This window comes from Magallana gigas, chromosome 7 (genome assembly GCF_963853765.1).
Source record: "Magallana gigas chromosome 7, xbMagGiga1.1, whole genome shotgun sequence".
In the NCBI taxonomy this organism is placed as follows: domain Eukaryota; kingdom Metazoa; phylum Mollusca; class Bivalvia; order Ostreida; family Ostreidae; genus Magallana; species Magallana gigas.
In genome coordinates this window covers 13,163,105-13,185,589 of record NC_088859.1, presented here as the reverse complement: position 1 = coordinate 13,185,589, position 22,485 = coordinate 13,163,105, and the positions used below count along the sequence as shown (strand labels likewise).

The 22,485-nt window shown below is 32.6% G+C and overlaps 1 protein-coding gene across 4 annotated transcripts in view; it reads right to left on the bottom strand.

Annotated features, from left to right (window-relative positions):
* Nucleotides 1–1,541: 1,541 nt before the first annotated feature.
* Nucleotides 1,542–22,485, bottom strand: part of LOC105335113 (uncharacterized) — a 37,520-nt gene continuing 16,576 nt past the window's right edge. For 2 of the 4 annotated variants that reach the window (XM_066065061.1, XM_066065060.1), the window contains exons 4-17: nucleotides 21,005–21,086; nucleotides 19,508–19,543; nucleotides 18,237–18,263; nucleotides 16,804–17,714; nucleotides 14,782–14,872; nucleotides 13,457–13,510; nucleotides 13,055–13,219; nucleotides 11,689–11,877; nucleotides 11,061–11,234; nucleotides 8,973–9,161; nucleotides 8,005–8,172; nucleotides 5,993–6,151; nucleotides 5,268–5,435; nucleotides 1,542–2,600 (exon numbers count right to left, since the gene is read on the bottom strand). In XM_066065061.1, coding sequence (XP_065921133.1) covers nucleotides 2,299–2,600; nucleotides 5,268–5,435; nucleotides 5,993–6,151; nucleotides 8,005–8,172; nucleotides 8,973–9,161; nucleotides 11,061–11,234; nucleotides 11,689–11,877; nucleotides 13,055–13,219; nucleotides 13,457–13,510; nucleotides 14,782–14,872; nucleotides 16,804–17,714; nucleotides 18,237–18,263; nucleotides 19,508–19,543; nucleotides 21,005–21,086 — 2,715 coding nt within the window. In that variant the 3' untranslated portion in view covers nucleotides 1,542–2,298. The remainder of the gene's footprint in view (nucleotides 2,601–5,267; nucleotides 5,436–5,992; nucleotides 6,152–8,004; nucleotides 8,173–8,972; nucleotides 9,162–11,060; nucleotides 11,235–11,688; nucleotides 11,878–13,054; nucleotides 13,220–13,456; nucleotides 13,511–14,781; nucleotides 14,873–16,803; nucleotides 17,715–18,236; nucleotides 18,264–19,507; nucleotides 19,544–21,004; nucleotides 21,087–22,485) is intronic. The other 2 variants (XM_066065063.1, XM_066065062.1) reach the window with 2 other exon arrangements.

Below are 22,485 nucleotides of genomic sequence, written 5' to 3'. Positions count from 1 at the left end.
CGGGGGGATTCTTGAAATATAACACTTCCACCCCCCCCCCCCGCCCCCACGGCAAACAAAATTATTCCTCGAACTCCTTACCCTGGGAAAGTTTTTCTGGATTCGCGCATGAGAGTGAGTCTAGAGTCGCCACCCCCTCCTCTTCTTTGAAAGAAAGAGAGAGGAGGGGACACAATGACGAAAGTTGCGTAAATTTATGCAATGAAATGCCCTTTTTATTGTAAGAAACGGGCTGTGTTAATTTTTTTTCTCTGCAAAGATCATCTCCGCTTAATTAATAGCCTATATGAATCGCCAAAGAAAACGTATTTTTTAAATCAACATTTCCCTATGTATCCATTTAATACGCAAATTATAGTTATCTTCAATCTGTTCGCTAGATCTGAGGAACAACAAATTCTTCCTTATAAGAATGTTGTTTACATATTAGGTACAACTATTCGTATATGGAAGTCTGTCTGCATGCAGTCCGTGCTTTCAATGTATCTACATGTAGGTTTTAACTGATCACGTAGTTATGCCACATTGATAGCACAGATATATATCACCCATAGGAATGTTTGGGGGAATTCTACAAAACTCTTTTTCTCGAAAACTACAACTTGCAGTATTATTACGAAGACTCCAGAGGCTAATTAATTTTAATTATTTGTTAAAAGTCGTTTAAGGTGGTATAACACATCATCATCGGATCGGAACGACATTTCGTTTTATTAAGAAAAAAATACCGACGGTATTTTGTAGCTTACTCCATAGGCGAGTGGAAAATGTTTGAGATCGTATACTTCCAAAGTTCGCATCCAGCAGGAGCTTTAGTTGTTACTTACTGAATTGAATTTTTTAGAGATTAATTTTTTTAATCTCCAAACTGCAAATTTTTCGCTTATTTGACATATGTACAGTTTATATATTTATTAATAATTCTTTCATAATCAAATCATTTACAGTTAATTTGAGTGACTTTTTCCAGGTGTGTTATTCCACCTTAACGTCACCTTTAAGGGGGATGCGCGGCCATCTTGTGCATTTGATGATTAAAATGTAAACATTTTTGAATATTGGCTTGTTTCCGACCGAAACCGACCAAAACTGCAGCTAAGAGACAAAAAAAAAACAAAAAACAAAAACAAAAACAAAAACACCTCCCCCCCCCAAAAAATATAAGGTTTTACATGTTGTTTTGTATGCAAGTAACGCATACAACACTGTACAAGAACAGACCAATACCGTTTCGATAACTTAAAACAGCTGCACAACTGCGCAGCCGTAGACTTATTTTGAAGATTTATTTTAAATAGAAAACTTATAACTATTATAGAGAGGACACTATAACCGATATTCTTTCATATTTTTTTCAGATTTGTAAATTTTGAATTTAATTCTGTAGCTGCGAAGTTCTAAGTGATTGAAAATTAACGCATTGCACTGTTCTTGTAAGCATAACTTGCTTACAAAACAACACGTAGAACCTCATATTTTTTTTTTTTTTATCTTCTGACAACAATTTTGGTCAGTTTTGGGCAATAACAAGCCAGTTCAAGAAATGTTTACATTTTTATTCTCAAATGTACAAGATGGTCGTATCGTACTTTCCCTTAACGATCTCCGATCATCAGCCATGTCCAATATAACTCCATATACATAAATTACACATGTAAACTGTAGGGAGGGCTATAAAATCAAAACAATTAAAACAAAATAAAAAATTTCAAACGAGTGATTCTCATTCATTTACAGTAATACAAATACAGTAAGTATTCAAGCTACATTTAGACTAGCTGTTAAAAGATCTTTTGATAGAATTAAGTTTGGACGGCTTGATAAAGTGCATAATTATTATCAAAATTGTAAATGGAGGGGTGCAAAGTTCAACATATATGTAAGTATACACAAGGAAACATCTTCTTCTTAAAGCTACGATTAAATAAGCAGGTAGCGCACTCTAATACACTAGTACAAATGAAGTGATGATTTAATGGTTCTACATCTGTTCCGATTTCGGAGTCTTATAAAAAAACTAAGAAACATCGTCGTAAAATCTACATGTGTATTCAATATTATCTCATTTCTTTATGGAGACCAAATATTTCCCACCATCCTGTCTTCTATTGCATGATAAAACGTTACAACGGAAAATCAGAATTCCACCATCTGAGGAAAACAATTTAAAGTAAAAAAAAACCCAGTTCAATGTAAACATTAAAAATAACCCCCAAGTATTCAAATTTAAACAGTTGCGATAAAAGAGAAAAAAACCCACTGAATCATATACAGTAAACATTTACCAAATACTCAAGTTCAATTCCTCAGAAAAAGATTTCTGATTTCTCTGAGGAGCCCAAGAATGTGCCTGGTTAACGTGACATAATCAAGGGCGATAAGCAAGCCAAAGCACACCGCGAGGATGACCACGCCCACCGACCCCACAGCCTTGGCCGAGGGGCGGTCATCCTTGACGCTGATCTTCTTCCGGATGCTTGATGATAGTTGTTCCTTGTTGACAGCAAGCTTTTTCTTCATCTCTTCTATATTTTTCGTTAATTCCTCGTCCGTGAAATTTTTGGGTGTATGTACCATATTACAAGGACACATGCAGCCGGCTGAAAATATTATTATATATGCTACAGAAAAGGTAACATCAGACAGAAGTGTGACATTTTTTTTTAAATATTTGCCTTGAATATACGAAATTGAAAGAAAATTGTGTTTGTTAAACGGATTGTATGAATTTTTTTTTGTGAATATTGGTCAACGACACCATCTATATACTAGGTATCTATTTAAACATGTATTTAATATATATATATATATATATTTACATTCCACGTATATTTTGCATGTAAAGCTACTGCAGATATAGCACCATAACACAGACATGGTACTAAAAGGTTAAATGACGAGTTTTAATTGTTACGTCACAAACGTTGAACGCTGATAAATACAGCGTCACAAGCGAAAATCAAAGTTCACGCTTGTGGCTGTTACAGTGGCTCTTCCATTAATTTGAACTTACCCATAGGATAGTACAGTAATTTTGAGGTATAATTCGCATTTGCGTACTAGGCAAGAAGATAAAAAAATGTAAATATAAGCATTAAATCCTTATTTTTCGAAAGATATAGTCTCATAACTGCAACGGTGTGTGCAAACAAATTTTCATAACGCGCTAACGCGCGTTATTCAATTTGTATGCACAAACCGTTGCAGTTATGAGACAAGGGGCGCTTTCCATAACGGTTGCCTCGCCGGCGACGTTATCAGAAAACGGTGACGTTAATGGAACGGTTGGCAACGTCACAATGATCAAACGATGACGATTGCAGCTTAAAACTGATACCTATCTTAAAATTTGATCCAAAAATTTTGGCTATTTGCAGTTTTAATGTATTTCAATGTAGTGAGACAAATTGTAGTTTTGGAAATTCTGGTTTTGTAGAATATGATAACCTCGACGTCATATTGTTTCCTAATCGGCAACGTTATATTGCGTTGCCACAATCGCTCGCCGGCGACGCGCGTTCCAACAATCGGCGACGAAGGCAACACCGGCAAATCCGGCGATTCCGGTTAAATGGAAAGCACCCCATATCTTTCAAAAAATAAGGATTCAATACTTAAATATATATATATATATATATATATATATATATATATATATATATATATATATATATATATATATATATATATATATATATATATATATAAACGAATAAGTCCTTGGTATAGGTAACGATATAGAAAAAGGTTTTCAGTAGACGATAACACAATAATCCATTTCTCTCAAATTTAATCCAGAGCGCTTTCGCCTGATCGGCTCTTCAGTGGATTTCAAATTGTAAAAGAAATAACAAACGTTGACGTCGTTATTATGACGTCATAAAGTAGACAACGTCACGAACAATGTAAACAATATTTGGAGATGGCGGCAAATATTTTTTACAAACACTATAGCATTGAATCATGATTTTTTGAAGTATACACTCTCATAACTGCCGCGGTGTGTGCATACAAATTGAGTAACGCGCGTTAGCGCGTTATAACGCGCGTTATGAAAATTTGTATGCACACACCGCGGCAGTTATGAGAGTGTATACTTCACAAAATCATGATTTAATGCTTATATTTACATTTTTTAACTTCTTGCCTTGTCTGCAAATATGAATTATACCTTAAAATTCCGATCTTATCCTAAGGGTAAGTTAATATTAATGGAAGAGCCACAGTAACAGCCACAAGCGTGAACTTTGATTTTCGCTTGTGACGTTGCAGTTTACAGTGTTCAACGTTTGTGACGTCATAATAAAACTCGTCAATTTGACCTTTGACTACTTGTTGCATTTAGAGGCATTTGAAGATCACAGAATTTAATGGGAAAACACAGTAGAATGTAAATATAATCATGTAAACGTAATAAAATATGTACAGATGATATTGTTTTAAAATAAGAGGTTATTAAAATGAAAGTCAATATGAATATGAATAAAGTCAATGCAGAATAACTAATGCAATTATCTATTAAGTTTAGGTTTAAATTTATTTATGAAATATTGTTCTTTTGTAAGTCGCAGCTGATCACTTTCCTCGCGTATTTTGTAAAATGGAAAAATTTCAAACCGGCCTCTCCCGCACACATCAAAATGTTCACTACACGGGGTGTTACGAACAGAAGGATCCCTTATCTGCTGCTTATGTACCCTCACACGGTCGGCTTATTTCATAATAACGACGTAAACGTTTGTTATTTCTGTTACAATTTGAAATCCACTGAAGAGCCGATCAGGCGAAAGCGCTCTGGATTAAATTTGAGAGAAATGGATTATTGTGTTATCGTCTACTGAAAACCTTTATATATATATATATATATATATATATATATATATATATATATATATATATATATATATATATATATATATATATATATGTGTGTGTGTGTGTGTGTGTGTGTGTGTGTGTGTGTGTGATTTTAAGATATTGATATCCCCCTTGGTAGGTGTACATTTGAGAATAAGTGAGTGGATGTTTGTGTTTTTGTCTAGTTTTAAAGTTTGTAATTTAAATCAAGACAAATCTTAGTTAAGTTTTTTCTTAGATCGTTTTGTGATCCACTTAAGTAAGCAATCTTAACTAAGTCTAAATCTTAGATTTAAGACAAAACTATAACTTAAATTTAAGACAGTTTCATCATCCCGGAGCCAGATTTGATAAAAACAAAGACCTTAAATGATTGGAACGTACACGTTTGAAATGAATTAAAGATATACCTGGTTTGCACTGTGTAATGTCGGTTGCTCCTAGCACCTTTGTCGTGTGGTTAACTGGGCATTGGTAGCAGTCAATATGGTTTCCACTGATATTCTTGAAGAACCCATGATTACAGGGAGCACATTGCCTAGTTGTTGAGTTGTATTCGTTTCCCTTTAAACAGTTCTCTATAACAGGAAATATATCGAATTTACATCCCAGTAAGTAAAGTTAAGTTTTAACGTATATATGAAATGTACAAAATTAACCCAATTCTTATAATTTTGAAATTGTATTATTAGAAAATATTGAATCTTAATTATTAAACTGTAGTTGACGGATTCTTGCAATTGGTTTGCTGTCTTGAATCAATCTACGACAAAACCATACTGGTTTTAGTAGTGCAGTATGTTAGCGTATGAACGATAAGAAGAAATTGAACTCAATATTGAGTCTATGGTTTTTCTTTAGAACACATTGCCTTGATTTACCCTTAAGACTTTTCGGGAGGCTTTTATTGATTCAACTTCGATTTCAAGTAATTATTTTCAGATAATTGAAAAAAATAATAAATACAAACTGAACTAGTATATATTCGTCAACTATTTAAAACCAGTAATATCAATACTAAGTACATGTAGGTAATCATTCAATTATAAAATTTGACTGCGAAAAAATAATCTACAGTAATACGTATGTAGAAGATTTGAATAATCTACCTATGAAAAACTTGGACTGTTTTTACCTATGCATTCATCAAGTGATACCGATCCATTTGTGAAAGTTGTCTTGTTTGGTGGACACTTCTGACATCGATCGTTTGATGGACCTTTGTAGAATCCAACTGGGCACGGTTCACAAGTTCCGGTTACATTGTTGGACTGCTTACCATCATCACAAAAGGCTTTAACGATATTGAGGACAATTTTTATATTTGAATGGATCGAAGTAACAATTCTTCTTTCGTACACGCTTTTATACATGTATGAATAGAACTAAATGAACTGGAGGAATGCTTTTTTGTTTAATGGTGGCTAGACAAACCAGTATATTATTTAGTCGATCATAAAAAATCTGTATTTAAATATGATTTTATAAAAAGGGACCAATATCGGCTTTCAAATATGACAACGTTACATATTTGTCTTACAATTTTTTTTTACGATAAAGCCCTAGAATTCGAAAAGCCAAAGGTTTTTGACACAATCTGTGCGAATTTTGATTTTGCAGAAGTTGTGTCATAACTCTGCGCGACAAACCACGGATGATTCTGTCGCCTTCATCAAATCAGAGGGTACGAATCGGCCGAGGTGTGCCGAGTGGCAATCCTGCATACCGATACCGGAAGCAGTTCATGATATGCAACATAATTTGAAATCAAAGGATTTCTTCCACGCTCATTTTCATTTTTATTTAAAAGGGACTTATTTCGATCCGATTTATGCTCAAAATAAAAAAAATTATTTCCCCATTTTTTAAGTTTTAGAATGGTTTAATATGGACACATGTATTTTAATGCTTCATCAAAAGTTTGAAAGTCAAATATTGAGTTACAAGCAAGAGTTTGATATTCCTTGTTGTGTAAACAAAGTCTTGTTATTGTTTACATATTTGTGTTATTGGTATGAGTTTCGATAAAATGTCGCTTCTTTTGTTGATAATATTTTTATGAACACATTGAATCAGTTTATCTTATTTGCCACGAGTCATTTTGTCAAAGAAATGGCAATTCCTTACTTTTCATTATTTGTAAACAGATAAAAGACTTAAGCTTTGTTTTCATAACAATGATTTCTTACCTATGTAATACATAAAAACAAAAATGAATTTTGATCTCAAATTGTGTCCAGGTCCCTTTAAAATTGTTAGGAAAAAATACATCTTACTGAATGGAAAAAGATTAAAACTGAAATATTTTAGAAAAAGTTAAAATTCTTTCGCATCAAATTCAACAGTCCCAGTATCTTACACTGCATTGATTACAATTTTAAAGAAGATGGGGGAATAATATGGCGCAATTGCCCTTTCGGTTTAGTAGTGAAATACAATTTAAAATTTATTTCTCCCCAATTAAATCTATTCAAATACATTAAAATACAACTTTGCAAAAGAAAATTCCTAACTATAGTCAGTTTTTAATAAATTTAACAAAAAATAAGAAAAAAAAATATTGTCGGAAATTTTGGTGGTATCGAACCCGTAACATAAAAACCCTAGATATATACGGTTAGCTTATGTCAGGTACTCTAACCACTGAGCCATTTCAGACACAACAAAGTGTGCTTTTTAAATATTATGTGTGACTTAGGTCACGAATTACCGGACTTGTATTATTTTTTCAATACGTTCAGTTGTTGGGATACAAATGGTATTTTTAATGTATAGTGGGTCTTCTCTCCACGTTTTTGTAGATTGAAATCGGTTTGTTTTCCATTAGACCTTAATTAGACTATGAGAAAAATATGGAGCACAGACCCACTCTATAAAAGAAAATGCCTTGAAGTTCTAAAAAATGACAATATTTGCAGGTTTTGATACGTATACGCCTGTTTGAGTCAACATATTCCAAGTATTGAACATACCTACAGGTTACAAATCAATGATTCGTTAAATATATATTGTTTTAAATGATTTAAAAAAACCCATCAGATTTGTTGATACTTTAATTTTTTAGTAGCCTGTCCGACCGCGTATGGGCATTTTACACGCCTTATCCACCCATCTTCAAATTTTATGAATTCAAAAAACCTGGTATACCTGGTTTACATTGTGTTTTTTCCGTTCCTCCAACATGCCACGTTGTAAAGTTGTCCGGACATTTATAACAATCAATATGGTTGCCGCTGACGTTCTTGAAGAATCCATAATTACATGGATCACACAACCCCGTTGTCTTGTTGAATTCTTTCCCCGCTATACACAACTCTTTAGTACAAATCAGAAGCATAATAATATTGCACCAACTGTCTGGTCTGGTTTTTTACAATACGCAAATTTGTACAGAAACTTTAACAAAGATGAAGCATTTTTGAAATAAAAAACAATGTGGTATTATTACTTTATGTTCTACCAAAAGTTTTTATAAACATTTTCGTACCAAATACCTTTCACAATAGTATATCAACATAAAATCAGAAATTTGTTTTCTAAGAATTTGAAATATTCATCCTCTAGTGTTTAGAAAAAAGACAACCGCGTCCATCGTCCCCTGAAAAATGGTAGTGTGCATGTTTTTATTCTTACAGTTTTTCCCAGAAAGGTGGTCAGAGGGATACTTTTGTTTGGCCGGGGGATGAGAGGTTCTACTAATGTTAAAGTATTAAACAAGAAAAACAACTACGAAGAACCCATTTTCTGACTCCTCATAATGTAAGTATTGCTTCAAAACGTTTAAGTTATTTTTTTTTCTAAATCTTTTACAGAAATCTTGAAGAACCCTACACCACACTGATGGCAGCCATTCCCCTCCAAGTACATCCCTATTTGTTTTTTTCTTTTGAATTCATGTTTTCCTAATAAAGTACACAAAGTACTACCTATTCATAAAGTTACTTTGCATCACATACTAATGGCACTATTTCATTATTAATTAATTCGATTTGAAAATCAGGAATTAGCCAGGTTGTTACTAATTAATAATGAAAGAAAGTTGATAAATTGTAAGAACCCATCCACATGTTTTCTCCAAAATTAAATTGTTACTTAATTTTTTTTTACTGTTTTACCAATGCACTGGCCACCATCTACTGTTCCGTTGGTATAAGTTGTCTTGTTTTCTGGACACTTTTTACACCAGAATCTCTCTGTGACGTTTTTTTCAGTGTCGTTTGCCGAGATATCCTTGTAGTAGCCGACTAGACACGGTCTACAGGTCCTAGTTACATTGTCAAGTTCCATCCCCTCTTCACAAATAGCTAGGATTAAAGTAAAAATCAAAGTACTGAAGTACTGACGGGAGTCGATTTTATCGATTATCATTTATTTTAAAATCAATTTATCTAGCATGGCATTTAGTTTCTAGTTTGTATTTGAATTACGCACTTTTTATAATATGAATTTTTAGACTTTTCCGACAAGAATTTCGAGAAACCCCGTATGAATCATGTTGTGTTATAATTAAAGATAGAGGTTCAACTATACAAGTATGTATTAGTTATCGAAACAATTCTAATCAAAGTACTGAAGACTGAAAGCCGGGCTCTTTTTGTGTGTCTTTATGCATATTGTGTAGTAAAGAATGAAAATCTCTCTCTCTCTCTCTCTCTCTCTCTCTCTCTCTCTCTCTCTCTCTCTCTCTCTCTCATGCTTTTAATGTCGGCAAAGCATCAGAGAGCGACCAAATTTTGTAAGCGGCTATAAACAAAAAATAAGTCTGTCTAGAAGAAGTTAAAAAGTTTAACAGTTGCTGCCTTGAATTTTGCAACAAGCATTATATATTCAATCCCCGTTTCTTCATCGTGCAGCAAAGTAGTTCTTGGAAATTCATGCGCATTGTATGTGTCCAAAATGCATAGTAATGTTTTAAAAACACGTTATTAATAAGAAAACTAAAAAAGAGAGACAATTCATTCGAAATTCAAAAAAAGAAACAAAATGCATACACTTTTGACAAAACGTGGCTCTTTGGGTAACTATTTGGTATAGCAGAAGCTTTACCTTGACGCTGTTTGGTTTTTTGTTTATTTGTGCTATTTATAGTAACATTGGCGATTGGCCTGCCTATAGCCAGGACTCTGCTTTCAGCAGAGCCCGGCTAAAAATTGTATGGATCCAAGCACTATTGATATCGAACTCTAGTCTCATTTAACTAGACGCTCGACTGTCTCCGTTAATATCCGACAAGAAAGAGAGCTCCCTCTCAGCTTGTTGCAGATTTACGGAGACAGCCGAGCGTCTGGTTGAACGAAACTATATTAACTCTGGCGTAGGAATACATGAGACTACAAAAATATCTAAATTGATCGTAGTATATAAAATTTGACTATTTTCAAAGTGTTTAAAGATAAGTTTCCTTGAAAAACAATGCTTCAGCATACATAACATAATTTTTTTTCTATTATTTTCAAGAACGTATATAGTCTTGTCAGCGGTGATGATTTGTGCTTAGGTCCAAACACTGTTTCACTTTCGGTTTTCCAGAGTAACTGCATAGGAGTACAAGAGGCCCGTAGGCCACATCACTCACCGTTGCACCAATGTTCACGCGTTAACCAAGCACCTAGTAACTATTTTTACTACATGTACATGACATCAAATACATTTTTTTCCCATACATTCATTACATGCATACACAAGCAAAAATAATAATGCCCATATCATTTTTCCTCTAAAAAAATCTTCATACGGCACGAAATTGTTTTTCTTAAATGCGCCCCAGGTTTAAGATAAATGAATAAACTAGAAACATTTTAATTGTAGCTACTTCATATCAGCTTTAATAAATTAAACATTAATGTCTTTAATATATTCTATTAACTTATTTATATTACCCCCTCTAAAAATGGTTCCTCTTTCTCAGAAATGCGCTAAATTAAATCCACGCTAACTTGGTGCAATAACGTATTATGCCAAAGTATCGTACACGCTAAATATAATACGTTTACAGTATGTCATTTTAATAAGTTTTTATTTGGGGGGGGGGGGGTCTTGACGACTCCGACTCCTCTCTTAAGAAAAACAACTACGAACGACCCATTTCCTGACTCCTCATAATGAAAGTATTGCCTCAAAACGTTGAAGTTAATTTTTTTTCTAAATCTTTTACAGAAATCTCGATAACTTTGTTTAAAAACATCAAATGTTCTCACTCGTACCGATACATTTGTCTGCCCCTGTTGAACTTGTCGTTTGTCCTTCCGGACACTTCGAACAATTCCACCTCAGTTCCTCCCTCAGCTCAGACATTTCGCTGGAGGTATTCTTGAAGAACCCTACACCACACTGATGACAGCCATTTCCCTCCAAGTACATCCCAACACCACAGTGATCTTTTAAAGATATGAAATATTTGTTTTTTTCTTTTGAATTCATGTTTTCCTTATAAAGTACATAAAGTACTTCCCGTTCATAAAGTTACTTTGCATCACATACTAGTGGCACTATTTCATTATTAATTAATTCGATTTGAAAATCAGGAATTCGCCTGCAGGTTGTTACTAATTAATAATGAAAGAAAGTTGATTAACAACTTGTTGTCAAATGTAAGAACCCATCCACATGTATTCTCCAAAATTAAATAGATCCAATATCTAGTGATTTGAACAACATACGTATAAACTAATTCGACACCGTAGTTCAACTTTTAAAATTCTTCTGGAATCTTTATTTTTACGACAACCTAAATTTGAATCTAAATAAGCTATGATGTTTAACCACGCATCTTTGTTCTGTAATATATAAGCATGCACGTATATTGTTACTTAACAATATTAACTGTTTTACCAATGCACTGGCCCCCAACTACTGTTCCGCTGGTATAAGTTGTCTTGTTTTCTGGACACTTTTTACACCAGAATCTCTCTGTGACGTTTTTTTCAGTGTCGTTTGCCGAGATATCCTTGTAGTAGCCGACTAGACACGGTCTACAGGTCCTAGTTACATTGTCAAGTTCCATCCCCTCTTCACAAATAGCTAGGATTAAAGTAGAAATGATGATTTAAAGAGGCCCGTAGGCCATATCGCTCACCGTTGCACTACTGTTCACGCGTTAACCAAGCACCTAGTAACTATTTTTACTACATGTACATGACATCAAATACATTTTTTTCATACATTCATTACATGCATACACAAGCAAAAATAATAATGCACATATCATTTTTCCTCTAAAAAATCTTCATACGGCACGAAATTGTTTTTCTTAAATGCGCCCCAGATTTAAGATAAATGAATAAACTTGAAACATTTTAATTGTAGCTTCTTCATATCAGCTTTAATAAATTAAACATTAAAGCCTCTAATCTATTCTATAAACTTATTTCTATTGCCCCCTCTAAAAATGGTGCCCCTTTCTCAGACCCCAAGCTTTAGGATCGCTGTATTGCTTATCTTTCATACTTCTTAATCAGAAAATTGTCCTCCCCCTTTTTTTTTGATTGTGTCGAATCGTTCCAATTTCTTATTGAAGTCTGCTTTTTAAAAAATACCTTTGTGTACATCTATGTATTTTGTCCCTCTTCCGTTGTGATAACTGTCTGACCTCTTGGGATAATGTAACATGCACAAACTTTATTCATTGTATAATTATCTTGCCTTTGCAGTGAGTTTATTTTCACACCTACTTCGTGTTCGTCATTAGACGTACAAAGGCACTATTTTATTTATATCATACCAACTTCATCGGGGTTATGGTTATAACAAAATCAAAAATCAATTTTTTGTTGATGCCATAATCATCAGAAATATACAAAAAAAATATTAAAAAAAAAATAATATATACAATATATCCGGGGTTCGTTTATCGCGTGCTGAAATTTTGCAAAATAAAAGGTAAATATAATTTTTTTTTTCAATTTTTATTTTCCGTAGGTAAGTTTTGGAATTTTTGTTAGCCTTTTTAACACACAAAAATCGTTGTGATTTCTACGTACGTTATTTATTTAATTTTTGATTTAACAATGATTGGAAAGTAGCAAATAATTCACAGGCGCTTGTTTTTTGTAATAAAAATCATTTTTTGTACCATCGGGGTAAACTGCATCGTAGAAACAAGTGACAATGAAATATTTGCAAAAAGACCCTGCATGGTATATATGGTATCAATAACGATAACTCATGATGAAACATTTTAAAATGTTTTAATACTTACGAAAACAGTCGGCTGAAGAAACGCTTTTGGTGTAAAAAGTTGTCATGTTTTTAGCACAAGCTTGGCACACCGGTATATCTAATAATGATGAATTTTCACGATAGGTTCCGATATTGCAATCCCTGCAAGTCATTACAGGTTCAAGCTCCTGTCCGTCGGGGCATCCTGAAATTACCCTTTGATTCTTTCATCATTGCAACTAAAGATTCGGAAAATTAATGCTATGTATCACTGTAATATGAAATAGAATTAAACAACCTTGAAACAATCGCAAATTCTCGGGCCTTTTCGGCAGAGCTTGATGTTAATTCCGCTTGTCGGAAATGCCCGAAAAGTTTCGATTGGATAAACAAATACACATGCATGTAGTTTAGAGAGAAATCTTAATTAACATGTACTCACCTTTACAGTCTTCGTTTAATGAGCCATCCAAATCAACATCCAAAACGTCGGTATCTGGAACAAAGTCCAACAAGTCAAAATTCAATCGCAAAAAAATAAGCAGATGCTCACTGTAGTTTCGTAAGTTTTCATAAATTTAATAAAAATTACGGTTAAAGGACAAGTAAGAGACCCTTTTGGTTTTATTACATCTTTCTAACAATTCTGTCAGAATTTTAGTAAAAGTTTGAAACTTAAGGGTGACGTTTACTCAGAATGAAAAAAAAATTCCACTGATGATAATGAAACCCCATCTATTGTATGTTATAGACCTTTGATTGTAGTGTTATTTTTCACTTTCAAAAAAGTAGGTCAATGACCTACTTTCTGAGTAAATGGCCATTGAATATTTTTTGAAAAATCAAGAAAAATCCCATCAAATTTTACACTACAATTGAAATTTTCTTAATTGTAAATATATTTCAAATAATAAGGCACTTTAAAAAGTGTAATACATTTTATGAATGGCAGTGACACTAAATAGGTACAAAACATTAAGATTTCAGCTACAATTTGAAAAATTATTCCAGTCCGAATTTCCTCTATCAGTTTTCAAATCCCTACCCATTTTTGATCTAAGTTTACAAAAAATTGAATTATGACAATACAGAAACATTTATAGCATTGAACTACTTATATTGACCTTATTCTGTTGGCATAAAATTTATATGAGGTCAATGATCAAAATTTTGAGATATGGTGTCTTTTATCGTTTTTAAGCATTTTTTAATATTTTCGTAATTCATGCCATACAATTATTTTAATGAATAAGTGAGATAAAACCAGCAGAAAATATGAAAAATTATATAGACTAAAATATAAAATCTTAACTTTCAATATTAGAGTACTGCCAAAAATGTTTTAGCGGAAAACAAAATCTGCAAAATTTAGTCCGAATTTCCTCTGTTTGGCTAAAAGTCTATTTTTGTTTGAGCCTAATTACGTAATACAGTAAAAATATCAAATGTTTTGTCAATAATAATTAATTTTATTAATACTTTTTTTGTTTAGAACAAATTTTACTCATTACATTGAACTTTATAACAATCCGAATTTGAGAACTCAAACCCTGAGTAAACAACACCCTTAAATTTTTTTATTGCAATGTTGATTTATAAAAGACTAAAAACAACGGTTTTTTTAATGCAAAAAGGTCAAAATATTTATTAGGTGATGAATTTGTGAACATTAATCGAAGAATAAAAGCACAAAAATATTTCTGGTAAATTGAATTATCATACATACTAAACAATAAATATAATATCTGAAATAATAAGTAATCTTACCACCCCATAGAAGTCCGCAGTATTCTTCATCAATTAATCCATCTTGGTCATTGTCTATCTGATCTCCGGGAATTTGATTGGATGTTGAACCCTGAATAAAGAAAAGTTCAAAGGTCATGTATATGTGTATCAACGTGAGGAATTAATCTATAAAACGCTGTTTTTCTTTTATAATTTCTTTATTATTTTCCATAATAAATCTTATACATGTTTAATATATGAACGAAATTCAGCTCTAGAAAATGGAGCCGAGATCTCCAAGTTTGAAGATCATTAAATATTAGTTAAAGAATATTAAAGTTTAATGGTTTCAATAAAAATAAACCAAATTGATATTGGGATTCTATATAATATATTAGAGTTTAATGGCTTCAATAAAAACTAGAGGTACTGTGAGCAAGCTCACAATTGATACCCCACGCTAAGAAAAAAACCATAACGCGTGTATTTTTGCTATTATAGAAAATGTTGGATGAATCTATTTCACTGTCCATTTTCTATAAATAACAACTGCTCTTTTTTTTTAAAACTGTTAATGCTCATAGGAGTAAACAAACCAATTTCTATCCTTTAATTCCATTTTATTTTAAGTTGACTGTTATTGCATGAGGGCATTTGCATCCTTCCGTTAACAACCATGACTCGAATCTAACGAAATCCACATGTCAAGCAGCCATTTAATATTTAAACATTTTGAATTACCGGTATACTGAGCCCGAATTTTTCCGAAATTTTTATCCACACATTTTTTTTTCCGAAAAAATTTCATCGGGGCAGGCCATTTTCAGAGAGACGGGGATGAGAATCTAAAAATAATTGTTACGTGGCCTGAGGCAAGCAAGCTTTGCGTCAAATTTTAGCTTCTAATATTTCCATTAATACAAGATATGACACAGACAGAATTCAGCATTTTTTGAACAATGACCTTGACCTTGCCCAAATGCCTTGGGTCAAGGTCATGACACATCCTTAGGTCATAAGCAATCTTTGTGTGAAGTAAGAACTTCCAATGTTTCTCCATAAGAAAGATATGGACCGGACACGAATTTTGCACATTTTCTGCCAGTGACCTTGACCTTGTCCGAATGACCTAAGGTCAAGGTCATGACCCACCCTTAGGTCATAAGCAATATATGTGTGAAGTAAGAACTTACAATGTTTCTCCATAAGAAAGATATGGACCGGACACAATTGCACAGACGGACGGACAGACAGACGGACGGACGGACAAGGTGATTCCTATATACCCCCCCCCCCCCAACTTTGTTTGCGGGGTGTATAATAAACCAATTTGTGGTTGGGATTCTATATAATTATTCTTGTAGATTATAAATATGATATCGAAAAAATGATGACAAATAAAAACGAAATAGGAAGCAAATGGATTCTTTTTTTTTATAAAAATGGAGGTTTTTATAGATAGCACCAAAATAATTATAATTTCCTATTTTCTCAAATTGAACATATACATAGGTTTTCGCATTATTTCAATTCCATTGCTACTCTATATGGCGATCATTATTTTTATTGATTAGGGCCCGTATATAAAATCTACAATTCCAGATGAACTTGAGGATCAAGTATTTGAAGTAAGAAAGGGGAGGAGTGTATGATTAGGAAGGTGTCTAGCTGGATTCATGTCGACACCCTCAGGCTGGTAGAACCAGGGGTTGGATTTAAGAGAACTCGTATAGCAAAGTTGAAGTCTTGTTGACAAAACAAACACTTATGTTAACTCTACTCCATGACGAGAATTGATTAAGTTTTAAACATCTCAATTTATTTAAGATAAGAGACTTGAATTCAAGCCATTTTAAGAATTCTATTTGATGCCTTTAATATTTAAGTATTTGATGTTTTAAATAAAAGTAGTGAAATAAAAATTGTTCACGTTTTATAAGTAGAAATCAAGCAATCGCTCGGCTAAAGTTGTAAACATATTAATCATCAAATACTAGTAAGCCACCCCCCCCCCCCCCCCCCAACAACAACATAAAGTTACATATTTAATTAAATACATACGTATCTCCTCTTAAAACTCTGATCAGACCATAAGTTGTAAGTACTCTGCAAGTTAGTTGGTGGAACATAATCAAATTGATACAAGTATGAAGACAAAGAACCATCTTTTTCATTTTTGTACAAAATCATTACAATCACAGGTTTATTGCACTTAATGTAGAAGACATCAAATTCCTCTTCCATCGGAAAACGTCTGATATCACCGCCTTTCTCTATCAGCAAATAATACTCATTTCTGGAACAGCTGCATTCTGATTGGTTCAAACTTACTACATGTATGAGGGTATTACTGTCTGTAGATATTACTGTCAGTTGTTCTTCTGAAGAGTTTATGGAAGTTTTGTTGATGGTGAATGAATTGCCAGACACAGGCATGAGATGATTTATGACATAATATTCATCATATTTGACGTAGCAGTGTACTGAAATGATGTGACTTGCTATTATAAACGCTTGGTTCATATTTATCTGGTTTACGCGTATGTTTTGTTTAATAAAACTATTTCCATGAAAAATGGTAGTTTTCCCATCAGAAGTGAAATTAGTTCTGTCAAATACATTTCCGACACCGCAAATTGCTTCACTGAGTTGACTTCCGATTGTTGTGGAGTTTGGCAAGACAGCAACATACTGGGTTTGTAAGTTATCCACCGAGGGGATCGAAAAGTCGTTCGAAATTTGCTGCATGTTATTACTTTCGTAATGACATTTTATCATGTTGATTTTGGTACTAAAATTCATTTTAAGAAGAAGTAAATGTCCACTTTTGATTTTCACGTTTCCGGTTGTTTCACTCCACTGCATTCCTTTATCGTAAGAGAACGAAGCCTCATTGTCGTTCATTATTGGACAATGCAAGGTTAGACTATCTACATCGGGGGTCGGGATCACAAAGAGAGTCTCAAAATTGTCTGATAAGTCAAAATAAAGCAGAAAATTTGATTTAAAAAAATCACAAACTTAAAAGTCTGAATATTTAAAAAACCAAATAAATCAAAATGCTGATAACCAGAAAATCGATTTTAATATCATTTACATTAATTTTCTTTGTTAGTCGTGTCTTGCCTATGTTGTTAACCAAGTAATTGACTTTGAAATTGTTTAATTCAGGTATAGAATCAATTTATTTCGCTTGAACAGTCTGTTGTACTGTTCGTTAAAAACAATTTAGAATCTTGATGATTAAAATTTGTTTAGTTTGATTATCACGATTCTTAATTTTTGACATCGCAAATCTATTTTTAATTGTCAATTTCCCCCCTTAAATTAAAGTTTAGACGCAGTGGTATTTTTAGATAGAATATTTCAAATAAAATACTGTACTATAGCTAGAACTAGGGAAAACATAATTTATTCGATTTATTTCCTTTCTTTTCAGAAAAAATGAATTCTAATTTCAATGGATGGAATTGATATCTTTATACAACTCATACCTGAACTGACTTTACAATCTGTTTTGTCTAAAAGGCAGAAAAAAGGTAACATTTCGTAAATGCATATACACAGTCATGTACAATATAGATTTCTTTAAAAGATTTGTATATACACCATAATTACATGTTTTAATATATGGCCAAATTAACTCAATATGTAAAATTGTCTTTTTATGAAACGTCCGAATAATTAACCAAAAAATCTAACTAAAAGTCTGAATAACAATAAATCAAATCTAAACTATGAATAACCAGAAAATTAATAAATCAAAATTTTGAATAAATAATAATTCGAGTTTAAAACCATTAATGTTTGATTAATTAACAAACAAACAAAAAATCAAATTAAAAGAAATAAAAACAAGAGATGTTTGTGAAACACTTATGCCCCCTCCCTTGGAAACATCCACGAAGAAAATGAACGTAAACTGCAAATATTTGGAATTTTTCTAAGTCCAAGGGGCATAAATCGGAAATTGCTCTATCACACCCAAAATCAAACTTGACCTAAATATTATTAAGATAAACCTGCATACCAAATTTCATATTAATATGTGCACCCTCTGCGAAGAAAATGAGCGGAAACTGCAAATAACTCAAATTTTTCTAAGTCCAAGGGCCATAACGCTGTCGAAAATTGCTCGATCGTACCCAATATCAAACTTGACCTAGATATTATCACGATAAACCTGTATACCAAATTTCATTTCAATATGTTCACCCTCTGCGAAAAAATTGAGCGGAAACTGCAAATAACTCAAATTTTTCTAAGTCCAAACGCCATAACTCTGTCGAAAATTGCTCGATCGTATCCAATATCGAACTCGACCTAGATATAATCATGATAAAGCTGTATGCCAAATTTCATTTCAATAAGTTAATCCTTTGCAAAGAAAATCAACGGAAACTGTTGGTGGACCGACCGACCGACAGACATACCGACAGACAGCAGCAACGCAATATGCCCTCCCTTCTTCGAAGGGAGGCATAAAAATAACAAGAATTCAAAATTAAACTATGAATTACCAGAGAATCTACTAAATCAACCCCTTCGTACATTAAATGCATATATACACATGTACAATACATGTATACCGGTATATTGCTTTTTAATAAAAATGTACACATCTGTAATTAGTTATTTAGAAATAAAGTTCAATGAATGTTTAAATTCACTAATGAAACATGTTTATTTAACCCAATTAAATTTTTTAAAAGTTGTTTTGGAACATTTGAAGTGGAATGAAAAATAACTTTACATAAATGCTTACTAATAGTTGTACTTTGGTTGTTCATAAAATCTGAAACTGATAAAAAGCATAATGTGTAAATGAATATTCACAATGATTACCAAGATGCTTAAAATAAATGTAATTTATACCAATAAGAGTATACGTGCAACAATTCCAATGCAAAAAGAAGCTCGCTTTTGTTGCTATTCCTTCATAAAGGGGAAATATGTCACAAGAACAAAATAAGGTGAAATGTAAAACACAGCTACCTTCAAGATAAAAATGTTAGAGTCATGCTTGGGATAAGCCGTGGCATGTTTGATTTTAAACGGTATACTTGTAGTTATTTAAACAATAATTAAAAATTCTTTCTTTGGTGATTCATGCAGGATATGAACGTAGCGATATTGCAGAAAAAAATAACCCGGGTTATGTAAATTTTTTCTTCAATTACTGCTATCTTCATAACTTTATTTTAACAGATTAATAAATTGGTTGTAAAAAGTAAGTAAAATTCACTACATGACTGTTAATGTACATCAGTACGTTAGCTTAAAGGAACAGCCAAATCGCCTAGATGCTTTTTTAAGGTTCCTCACTACACCGTGAAATAGTTTCTCAAATCAGCAGAAAATTACTTGATTATGATAGAAAGCGAGATGGATAAGAAGTATACATGTCAAATAGGCGAAAAAATGTGCAATTTTAGATAAAAAATGATGTTTTAAAAAATTTCATTCAGTAAACATAAACAAAAGCCCCAGGTGGATTCGAACTCATGACCTACGGTTCACAAGCCTGATACTTTAACCACTGAGCTATGACGATATACATCTGAATCGATTGATACAAACAGTTTAACAAAACATTTAAATCGCCATCTTGTTACGTACTGTCTTAAAAAGTATAAGTCTCGGTGTAGTGAAGTACCTTAACACTTTTTAGCAATTTGTTTGAAAAAAAAAAGCAAATAAAAGAAACTACCGTCAATAAAAAATAAAGGAGGAATACTCTTTGAAAGAATTGCCACTGTGTCTGCATAATCTTCTATAGATTGTGCTGCCTTACTTTGCGTGCACATCGAACACGTGTTTCTTTTTTACAGAATGCACACGTTTGTAGAGATAAGCGTACTAATAGGAATCGGAAACTAATATGGGGGTAGTTGGAGATGTATAAAAGGGAAATAATGCGTTTTTATGAATTCATGTCAGTTTTCAGGTGATAATGGACAGTTCTATATTGTGACGTACTTACTTATAGTTAGAGCGATAACTACGATCCTTTAACTCATGAAATCAAAACCCACTTGGCCTTAAACTATTAAAATATTTTTTTGGTTTAATATTGTAAACTTTGATAATTCTTTAACATTGAATATATTTTGACAATAATGTTCTTTTATCCACATCGATATCAACAGGTGTCCAATACCAACTTAAATCTAATTCACACGAGGCAAAAGAAAACGACATCTTGAAACAATATTTTTTTTTCATTATATGACAAGTTAAACGAAGACGTTTGTAAACTTACAGCAATCTTCTTCATCTACCTGGTCGTTATCATTGTTGTCTACTCCGTCCCCTGGTGTCATTGTAGGCCAGGGGTTGTCTGTCTGAAAGATTAAGTTTCAGTTACCATTGTAATTGACTATGTAAAAGATCGTTTAAGTTTATAAATATTCAAGATATTTTTTTCTTTACAGAGTTCTTGGTTTAATGTTTGTGACCATTTTATAGATTTTTATATATTTTCGGGCAAAGAGGAGTCATATTAGTATTAATTATCAGTAATTGTGATATGAACATTTAAAATTATTTTACATAATTGCAGGGGCTCGTAACATAAAGGGTACTTAAAGGGGCATGGTCACGATTTTAATCAAATTTTATTTTTCTGTTTTTATTATTTACAATTCTTTAGGAATGCATTTCTAATGATCAAATGAAATTTGGGTGCCAGTTAATGAATTTTTAACAAGATACAGGGTTCACAATTCTTCGTATTGTAAACAAGGCTCGTGCCCTGTTTTTGTTTACATAGGTTCAATATACCAGTAAAAATCTTTTTCAATCTGATTTGTCTATCTTCTTATTAATTTCATGCATAAGTAAACAGTTCCTAACGATTAGCATATTCATTTGAGGTCTTAAACTGGAATTTTCAAATCAACATTCAAAACGTAAACAAAAGTTTTGTTTACATAGCGAAGAATAATAAGCTCTGTAACTCGCTTATAACTCAACAAAGGACACACTTAAATTTTGGTTGCTTATTAAAAATGCCTTACTGAAGCATTGAAAACATTAAAATCAAAAAAAAAATTTTGACCAAAATCGTGACCATGCCCCTTTAAATCTAAGACAGTGCTTAAGTAGGACTGAAGTACATTCTTATACTTAAATCCGTAACTAGAAGAGTGCTTAGCTAGGACAATTTACCCAAAACTTAGGCGGCCGGTAATGTCTTAATTAAGTATTGTTTACATATAATTTGAGATTTTATTGTAATTCCCTCACAATTAAACGTGTATTTAATATGATATGAAGCACACAAGTAAATATCTAAATATTTACACGTGTATAAAAAATGGTTAATGGCATGAACGATCAATAGTAATGGTGGTGAACATTTTCTACATTTAAGTGGGCTACTAAATAGTTTGTAAACACTGCTCATCGTAACAGAAGTAATTGGTAGTCCAAGAATGGCAGCGATATATGTCCACTTGCGGAATTTAAGAAAGAAAAGGACATTTAAAGAGAGAGAAATTCTAAGTGATGAAATGGACGACGATTATATCATTTCAAGGTAAAGACTTGATAGAGATTTAATTCTCAGAGTATGTGAATTAGACGTTGAAAGGAAGACCAAGAGAAATCATGCATTATGTGTTTCCTCACAAGTTCTTACAGCATTGAGATATTACGCCACTGGTAGTTTTTTCAGCCTTTTAGGGGATTCTCAGGGCATGTCTAGAATGACTGCAGTCTCCCGAGTTATATTAGACATCT